The sequence below is a fragment of the Argentina anserina genome, chromosome 6 (assembly GCF_933775445.1).
Source record: "Argentina anserina chromosome 6, drPotAnse1.1, whole genome shotgun sequence".
Lineage (NCBI taxonomy): Eukaryota > Viridiplantae > Streptophyta > Magnoliopsida > Rosales > Rosaceae > Argentina > Argentina anserina.
The window spans coordinates 5,601,346-5,611,209 of NC_065877.1; the positions used below are offsets into that span (position 1 = coordinate 5,601,346).

Here is a 9,864-nt window from a genome sequence, read left to right on the forward strand (position 1 = left end):
CTGCTACAAATTGTGAATTTGGGGATTAGATCGAAGTACGTATTAGAACCTTACAAAATTTTGAAACTCCACTGATGTTTAAGAAAATTCTTACGTACCCTAAATCGACTGATATATAATGGGAATATAACAGCTAGCTTCGTGTGCCCTTCAAATTTTGCCCGTTGAAATGAGAAGCCAGTGCGGAAAAAAAAAACTGACGTACGTGGCACTTGAGGCTTGTTCATCTCGATTAAGGAACCATCCCCGTGATTCCCGATCGAAGCCATATATAGATATACATATTAAGATCGAACCAATATCAGATACTGTCGATCTATTAGAATTTTCAGTTATAAGTTATGAGGGAGATCGAGTCTGCATCAGCAACAGCTGAAACACACATGCGTCAACCATAACCAGCCTGCAGACTATTACCCTCTGAATCTACTACACATTCAATATATTAGAAAGTTACAAAACCATAACCGCCACCAAACCTCACCACTTGATTTATCATCTGCATACTTTCATGAAATTCATCATAAAACAAATAGTTGAATAAGTTAGTCTCTGTTTGTTGCAATCGAATTACCATATTTATTAATGAGCTGAACGTCAAGGACTTTAGAAACTTCTAGTGTAAAACAGGAACTTTCTGGTCATTACGGGGAGTTTTAGGTCATCCTTCTGATACGTGCGTTCATGATACGATGTTGTTAAGTTATTATATAAGATTCAGGACCCAAAAATGCTGGCTATGGCTAGAAATGAAGACATATGGCTGCTGATCAACTTGATTATAGTATACGTAGTACGTGTAGACTGAAAATAAATGAACGCGAAACCAAAATATTATCAAGCCAGCCAGTACTTCAAAAGCCAATCAAAATTAATTTTTTATCCATACTAAATTTTATATCGTGTATACATGTCCGCGGTGAAAAAAAACTATTCATCTGGTGTAGCCTAACTTTGCATAGTCGCAACAAGATCTTATTCCTTGTAAATCTCTTGAATTATTATTTCTACTCTTGTAATATATGCATTTAGGCCACACTCATTCATCACTTGTCACAAATTCGAACGAGTTCAGTTGCCTACGTCGAGTCTGTATATAGATTTCAATTTTTTTTTTTACACAGACTTTGGATTAGGGTTGATTCATAATACACAATAATTAAAACAAAGTAAAAGAATACTGGTAAAGGATCCAGACACCATCATATTCCATTGGTATGCATGCATACTAGTTAATATATTCCGAGTTGGAATTTTGATTAATATAAAAAACGAAATGACGAATTGGGCTCCTATGGAAAATATTCCACGAAACAAATAATTGTTATCTATTGCATTGCATGGCACTGATACCTCATGCACACATGTATGCATCATGTATGTCGAAGTTATTGCCTACCATATAAATGCAAATGACTCACCCTTTTACCTTATAATATCCCCACAGACAAAACAGAGAGAAGAGAGATAGAGAGAGAGAGAGAGAGAGAGAGAGAGAGAAGAGTTTTTCTAGGGTTCCGCATTTCTATTGTATTGTAATAGAGAGCTGATTGAAGTACTGATATCCAAAGCTATTGTCTTCCTTAGTTGATGGACTTCGATGTCTTCTGCTGTCAATAATACTTCTCTCTTTCCGAGCAATCAAGCATGAGTTCTGAGGAACAAAGAATAGGGACAATAGCAGCTGCCCGACCAGAAAGGTGATGATCATCGACTTTCCGATCCATCAAGCTCCCCAGAAGGCTCTAATCCCCAGTTATCTTCTTCACTCTTAATAAATCCGCAAATCCCTTCCATTTTTCTCTGTCTATACTCGATTAATTTGAGCACTTGGAGAGGCTATGGAGGGGATTATGAGCGGTGAGTCTGAATGCTCGAAGACAAGTCCTTCTAATGACCGAAATGAGGAAGGCAGTAGTGAGAGTGGTGAGAACTGCGATGGCGAAATCAGTAAGCCCAAAAACAATGGAGGAAGCTCAAGCAACAGCACAGTGGAGGAAAGTGATAAGAAAAAAGGATCGGTGCGACCCTATGTTAGATCCAAGATGCCAAGGCTCAGATGGACACCGGATCTCCATCTTCGCTTTGTTCACGCCGTGGAGAGGCTAGGAGGACAAGACAGTGAGCTCAATTATACTCCCAAGTCCATTCAATTTCTTCTTATTTGATCGACCAATACATATATCCATCGAGTACAATTAATTTAATTTTGGGGAATTCAATGAATCTTATTGCCCTCTTGTACGTGTGATGATTTTTGATGCAGGAGCTACACCAAAAATGGTTCTTCAGCTGATGAACATCAAGGGGCTAAATATTGCACATGTCAAGAGCCATTTACAGGTTTGTAATTTGATTAACTAATTTAACTTGATGAATTTGTAATTTGTAATTGAGTGGGCATACATATCTTGAAGCAATTAATTCACATCTTTCGATCTACTCTGTGATTCATTGTATAGATGTATAGAAGCAAGAAGATCGACGACGCAGGCCAAGGTACAAACATTTTAACTTTGATTATTAGCTGATACTCCTGATCCTAACAACGAACTAGGGTTTTTATTTGGAACCTTTCCAATCAATAGTTAATTTCGCACGTATCACATGATACTTTGTTTTTGCAGTGATAGCAGATCAAGGCCATCATCTTGTTGAATGTGGAGATAAAAATATTTACAACCTCAGCCAACTTCCCATGCTTCAAGGATATAACCGAAGCCATATGAGTTCCAGCTTCAGGTACCTAACAACAAATTAAATTTACATGGTCCCTTAATTTGCTATTATCCATAGATGAATGAGTGTATTTTCTTAAACTATTCTTTCTTTGTTTTGATTTCCCAAGATATAGATACGGTGATGCCAATTCTTGGAGTACTAGTGCTTATGAGAACTTGAGGCATCCAAGAAGACCTGGTGGAATATTGCAAGGGACTATAGCTGAGAGATTCTTTGGCAGCAGTGCCACAATTAGCAACTGGAACAATATCGCTTACAGCAATTTCCGAACAAGCTCCGAACAAGTACCGTCTTGGAATACTCATACACTCAAAGACGAATGCAGCCAGTTGTACAACACTCGTCGACAGTCCTTGCAAGCACATCAAAGTAGGTTGAGTCTCATTGATCAACTTCATCCTACGGCTCATGTGCAATCCAAAGCAAAGGATCACTTCACAAGTTTGAGCAGCGCACAAACCAATGTACAAGAGTTGAAGACATTGAAAAGGAAGGCTTCGGATTGCGATCTTGATCTAGATCTATCTCTCAGGTTAACAACGAAGACTAATGACGAGATCCCAAGAAGTATTACTCTGAAGGACGATGAAGTTGATTGCACTAGTCTTTCTCTGTCACTGTACTCGCCGCCATCGGGAAAACGCAGCAAAGTGAAGGAATAAAATCAACGAATTCGAAGATAAAAGTATGGAGCATAAATATATTTGCAAAGAAAGAGCTAGCTGAGCAAGTACTCTGGATCTGACTATATGAATGAGACAGTATTCTAAGTGAGATATTGAGGTACTTGCTCAAAATTACAACAGTGTCAATCTTGTTATTGTGATGAATTGTCTTATTATTGTACTGCTTTTATACATATAAACTTTTTTCTTGTTCATCTTTATTGAATATCTCTGCCCTTTTAAGCATGGTGTGCACTGTGCATCCCATACATATAGGAAAATTCTAGTATGCATCAATGTATGTTATACATTCAACATCTGACGGTTAATATTGTTTTGTGAATGAGGTAAAAAATATTAGTTGTCAACCGTCAGATGTGAGATTTATAACATATATTGATGTATAATAGATTAACTCGTAAATATATAAAACGAGAATCAGTTGAAAACTGGCAAAAGAGTTTTAAAACATCGCATCATTGACAGATGCTATATGTATGAGTATTATTTTTCTAGCTAGGAGATAAAGTATAAGTTTTCAGATAGCTCACAAGTCGCAACAACCGTGATGAGTAGTAGTTTGCTTTGGTAATGGCAGTTCCTTTGATTGTTCTCGTTTTCTTATCAACTTTTTCTGGGGTAATAATGAAGAAATTCCCAACAACTTAATCATTGATCGGATACATCGAAAGTAGTTACGCACCAAATAATGATTAATTAGTTTGGTATGTTGATGAGTTTATGTGGAAGTCTGTGTGTAGCAGTGAACCTTTTGTAAGGTTGGAGAAGTCTCTTTACAAGTTTCCCCTTTGCTGATCAGTTTAATGTCCAACACAAATAGCCAGTGATCGAGGCCAACTACTGAACTACATTATGAACATTGCAAAAGCTACTGTACGTGCATGGATGAGTACTGAGTAGGAATCAACGGAACTAGGGTTGCCAATTAATTAAAACAGTACATCCAGAGCCTTCCTCAAAACAGCTTATCTGGCAATCACAATTTCACGGGATGAGAAAAATAAAGAGAGCGGGGAAAGATAAGGGAAGACAAAGAGAATTTGGTTGAGAACTACTGGTTTGATTAAAAACACCGGTTTGCTCCAGCCAAAACCAGAACGAAAACATCAGTGTTGGACTGTCGGTCGGGACAGGCGGGTGGTGAAGGTCAGTGCGGATATTGGGTGGTGAAACGGCTTTTGTTATTCGTACCCACCAGCTTGCTCAAACCAAACTGCCCAATACCCGAAGCTGAACGAAACCATCATTTGATGATCGTGTTTGTGAAATGAGTTTAATTAGGCAAAAAATATCAGGTAACTAAAACTATATCAACAAAAATACGTTAAGTTTACAATAATAAGGTAGCGAGGGGGAGATAAGGGTACACTCCTCAGTCCTCCCAGAAGAGCAAGAAGCAAAAAGGAAAGAATTAAACCTCCCACAGCACCCTAAAAACAGGCCGGGCAAAAAAATTGATTAACAAAAATTAAAGGACAAAAAAAAAAGAAACTGCGGCAGAAGCTAGCTAGAGATTAATTAATTCATTGTTGACATGCCAGAAGGATTCGCATATCCTCCGTCTTGTAAACAGCGTTCTTGGATAACAGGAGCTAGCAGGCTGCTCTGGATGTTCAAGTAGTACGCAGCAAGAAGAAGATTCCAGAGGGTGGATTGGTCAGTCTTGAGTCTTGACGACGAACTCATGGTCCCACGCTTTGAGCTCCTTCTCGTCATCGCAGTGCCGGCCCTGGGGGTAAGCCCAAGAGGCATGGGCCTAGAGCCCCAAATTTTTGAGGGCCCAATTTTTTTATAGTATATATAACGAAAAGAAAAATAAAAAGGATCTGGTTTGGTTTTCGGCTTTTTGCGTTTCATCTCCTATAATCTTTTCGGCTTTTCATAGTTGTGTGCCCACTGCCCAGGCTCCATCAGTTGTCTTCATTGATGAGTTGGATACTGTTGGAAGGGAGCATGGTTTGATCAAGGGTTCTGGTGGACAAGATTCTAAGATCATGATGTTACTCTTAACTAGGTTGGTTATAAACGAATGATTGAACTTTTTACTCATTTTTTATTTTATTTATATTTTGTAGCTAATAGCTTAAAATTGTTGAATGGTATCTTGATGCTCCAGCTCCTTGTTTGCTCGGATGGATTTGAAGGAATGGGGAAAGTCATCACTATTGCTTCCACAAATAGACCAGACATTTTAGATCCAGCCCTAGTCAGACCTGGACGTTTTGATCAGAAGATATTTATTTTCTTACAAGGTAAATACTTTCTCAATTATTTCTTGTTTTCAATACTTTAATTTCATAAGATTGGACATTGCTTTAATTGAAATTGTGAATACAGTAAATCCTAACATAGTACTGTGTTTTCTAAAAGTTTGGAAATGTAAGAATGGATTGAATGCTTATTATGGTTTGTAATTTTACATAATTATTAGATATCTATTCTCTCTAATGATTTGCTATTTTTCGTTTAACAATGATGAATATCGTCTTATTAACTATTGATCATAACTCATAAGTTATAATTGGATGAGTAATATTAATCAATTGGAAAGTTATAATGTTAGATCAGTTAGTTTGTTTGGTTTGCATAAGTGTCATATATATTGAGTTATTTGAGTAGTCTTATTAAGTTATTATCTTTTTGTATTTTTGAATCAGATTGCTATATAATGGCTCCAAATAGAATTAAAAGTCAACTATCAGGGTCTCAAAAAAAAAAGAGGAGGCAACAAAGAGCTGCATTAGATCAACGTGAAGCCGGATCTTTCAAGAGGTTTCTTGAGAGAAAAACTAAACAAGTGCACACTGATACTAATGTGAATATATATGACAATGAGAATGAGCAGGAGAACAATGAGATTGAGCATGAGAACAATCAGAATGAGAATGTTGATGGTAGTGGTAACATGGACAAGCCAAATCTTTTAGAGAATGAGGAACAAATAGTTATAGCTGAAGATGATCAACAAGATGCATGTGATGATATTAATATGCAAGAGGAAGAAAGAAATTATACTGAACATGTTCAACAAGATGCAAGAGGTAATAGTGATATGGAAGATGCATGTGAAAATATTGATATGCAAGAGGAAGATGATCAACATGGTTCAAGTGCAACATTTGATTTCTCATTTGATATTGATGATCTAGGAAATTGGGAGAAGATGGAACAGAATTCCAGAGATTTTATAGTTGAAAGAGGTCCTAAAAGAGAAAGTAATTTCACCTATCCAGATGATCACAAGGGGAGACGTTTTAGTTCTAATCATTATTATCGTGTCTTACCTAATGGTGAAAAGAAGAACAGGAGGTGGTTGGTGTACTCGATTTCTTTGGACAAGGTATTTTGTTTTTGTTGCAAATTGTTCAGGAAAGATCATAACAAGACTTTGTTGGGCCAACTTGGTAATGAAGGACTGAATGATTGGAAAAATGTTAGGGCAAGACTTGCAAGCCATGAAAGAAATAAGCATCATCTCAGTTGCTTTACTAGCTGGATTGAATTAGAAATAAGATTGAAAAAGAATGCAACAATTGATCAGGGGTTGGAAGAACAAATCAAGAAGGAGAGAGAGCATTGGAGACAAGTACTACTGAGGATCCTAGCAGTTGTGAAAAGTCTTGCCAAAAATAATTTGCCATTTCGTGGGAATAATGAGAAACTGTGTGAAGAGAACAATGGAGTTTTTTTACAAGTGATTGAGATGATCTCTGAGTTTGATCCAGTGATGCATGAACATGTTAGACGTGTTTTGAAGAAAGAAACTCATTACCATTACTTGAGTCACAAGATCCAAAACGAAATGATTCAGCTCCTAGCAAATGAGGTGAAAGCTTCTATTGTTGCAACTATTAAAGAAGCAAAGTATTTTTCTGTTATACTTGATTGCACTCCAGATGCTAGTCATGAGGAGCAAATGTCTCTTATTGGCCGATGTGTAGATGTTACAGCAAGTCCTATTGTGGTGAGAGAATTCTTTTTGGGATTTTTGAAGGTGAATGATACAACAGGACTTGGACTATTTAATGAGCTTACAAATGCACTTGACAGTCATACACTTAATATTGGTGATATACGAGGACAAGGATATGACAACGGATCTAACATGAGAGGAAAGCACAAGGGTGTTCAGAGTAGACTTCTAGAGGTAAATTCTAGAGCATTTTTTACACCTTGTGGTTGTCATAGCTTGAACCTTGCAATATGTGATATGGTTAACTGTAATCCTAAAGCTGATTATTTTTTCGGAGTGGTACAACGGATATATTCATTCTTCTCATCTTCGACAAAGCGATGGCATGTTTTTAGGGATTATGTGGATGGGCTCAGTCTTAAACCATTGTCTGAAACACGATAGGAGAGTCGTGTTGATAGTGTGAAAGCATTTAGATATCAAGCTCCTAAAATAAGAGATGCTTTAAAGTGCTTGGAAAAAGATGGTGATGATTCTAAAACAAGGTCTACTGCTCAATGCATGGCAACATATGAAATGGATTTTGAATTCTTGTTAGGGATGGTTATTTGGTATGATTTGTTGCATGCTATCAATATTGTGAGTAAATTTCTCCAAACTGAAGACATGCATATTGATGTTGCTATTGAAGAATTGGAGAAACTTATGTCATTTATCCAAAAGTACAGAGAAACTGGATTTGATGAGGCCTTAGTTATAGCTAAAGAAATTGCAAGTGAGATGGAAATTGAAGTTGCATTTCGTAAAAAAAGAAATACTCGAAAAAAAAGGCATTTTGATGAAAGTGATAGTGAAGATGAGGTGACACCATCAGCGTTAGAATCATTCAAGGTCAGTTACTTTCTTTGTACAATTGATCAAGCATTTTCTTCACTTCAAAGTAGGTTTGAGCAATTTAAGAAATATGAAGAAGATTTTGAATTTTTATTCAAGTTGGAGAAATTGAAATATGTAGATAATAATAGTTTGAGGGACTATTGTATGAATCTTGAAAAATTGTTAAAAGATGGCGATGTCTCTGATGTTAATGGAAGTGACTTATTCGATGAATTGAACTACTTAAGAAGAGCTATACCAAAAGAAGCAAAGAGGGCAGTTGATGTATTGAACTATTTGAAGCAAAGGGATGAGTGTTACCCAAATGATTGGGTTGCTTACAGAATTCTACTAACCATACCTGTTACTGTTGCCTCTACTGAGAGAAGTTTTTCAAAATTAAAGTTGATCAAATCCTATCTTCGGTCAACTATGTCACAGGAAAGATTGAACGGTCTAGCTTTGTTGTCAATTGAAAAAGATTTGGCTCACAAGCTTGATTATTCAAGCTTAATTGAAACTTTTGCAGCAAAAAATGCAAGAAGAGTCATTTTTCAATAATCAGGTACTGTTTTTTTTGTAATTGTAAGATTTTTATTTGAACTAAGATATTATTTTGTTAAGTCATAGTGATAATTGTTCTTTTTTTCAATTTTCTTTATCATATGTTAGTTGAAGAAGATTGTTTTTTTATTTAAGGGGCCCAAAATTTTATGTCGCCTATAGCACTTAAAATGTCAGGGCCGGCCCTGCGTCATCGTCAACGTGCCTCTTGCAGTACTCCATGACCTTCTCCAAAACCTTGTGAGTCACCTTCTTGAGATGGACAACACCTTCTTTGATCGTCGTCGTCGTCAACCTCATCCTTCGTCACATCTTCGTCTTCCATCATTTTTTAATATCAGAAGCGACTTCTTTGCCACCGCTTCTTTGATCTACGTCAAGAGTCCATCCATCCAAGCTCTTCAGAGTGATCATCTTCTTTGACGACATGATTCCGATCAATTTCTTGAAACGTAATTGAAATAACTGCCCTCTTTTTTGCAAGAGTACGTGGTGATTAAGGTTGTAAAAGAGTGATGAAAATCACTTGGGAAAGAAGGATTTATCTATTCAGTGGCGTATCTACGTTGAGGGCTATATGAGCTTAAGCCTGTATAAGAATCGGTCAATATATATCTTACTTATATGAGCTTTCTTTCACAAGTTGTTCTCTAGTTGAGTTGGTAAGTACTAAGTCTTAAAGCTGATGCGTCACGGTTCGAAACTTGACGTTCTCTTTTTTCTCCTAACATTTTATGCGCAGTTTTCTATCATGTCATTTTTTTTCCTCACAAAATTTTCATGTTTTCTATTACAAAAGAATAAAATAGTTCTTATTTTTTTTCTTAAACATTCTTTTTTATCATTTCCCTAAACAAAACTGGGTTATAACTCTAGTATGAACACTATATGCTCCTTGATCAAGAAAAGGAAAGACAAATACATGAAAACAATGTTGACAAATTGTTTTTTTCATATCGACACACTTAATTAGCCTAGACGAATTCTACATCCTGGATCCGCCCCTGTATACATCTTATGCATGGTATACATCTCACATCCAACGGCTAAAAATTGATATTATTTTTCTAACCTCACTCACAA

The 9,864-nt window shown here is 36.5% G+C and overlaps 1 protein-coding gene across 2 annotated transcripts; it reads left to right on the forward strand.

Moving 5' to 3' along the window:
* Positions 1 to 1,496: 1,496 nt before the first annotated feature.
* LOC126799696 (two-component response regulator ARR10-like) lies at positions 1,497 to 3,626 on the forward strand. 2 transcript variants are annotated; one of them, XM_050526942.1, is made up of 5 exons: positions 1,497 to 2,121; positions 2,267 to 2,343; positions 2,463 to 2,499; positions 2,628 to 2,742; positions 2,849 to 3,626. In XM_050526942.1, the coding sequence occupies exons 1-5, from the start codon at positions 1,842 to 1,844 to the stop codon at positions 3,402 to 3,404; spliced, it is 1,065 nt and encodes a 354-aa protein (XP_050382899.1). In that variant the 5' UTR covers positions 1,497 to 1,841; the 3' UTR covers positions 3,405 to 3,626. The 2 variants fall into 2 exon arrangements, with proteins under 2 accessions (XP_050382899.1, XP_050382900.1); XM_050526943.1 differs by having other exon boundaries at positions 2,855 to 3,626.
* Positions 3,627 to 9,864: the final 6,238 nt, after the last annotated feature.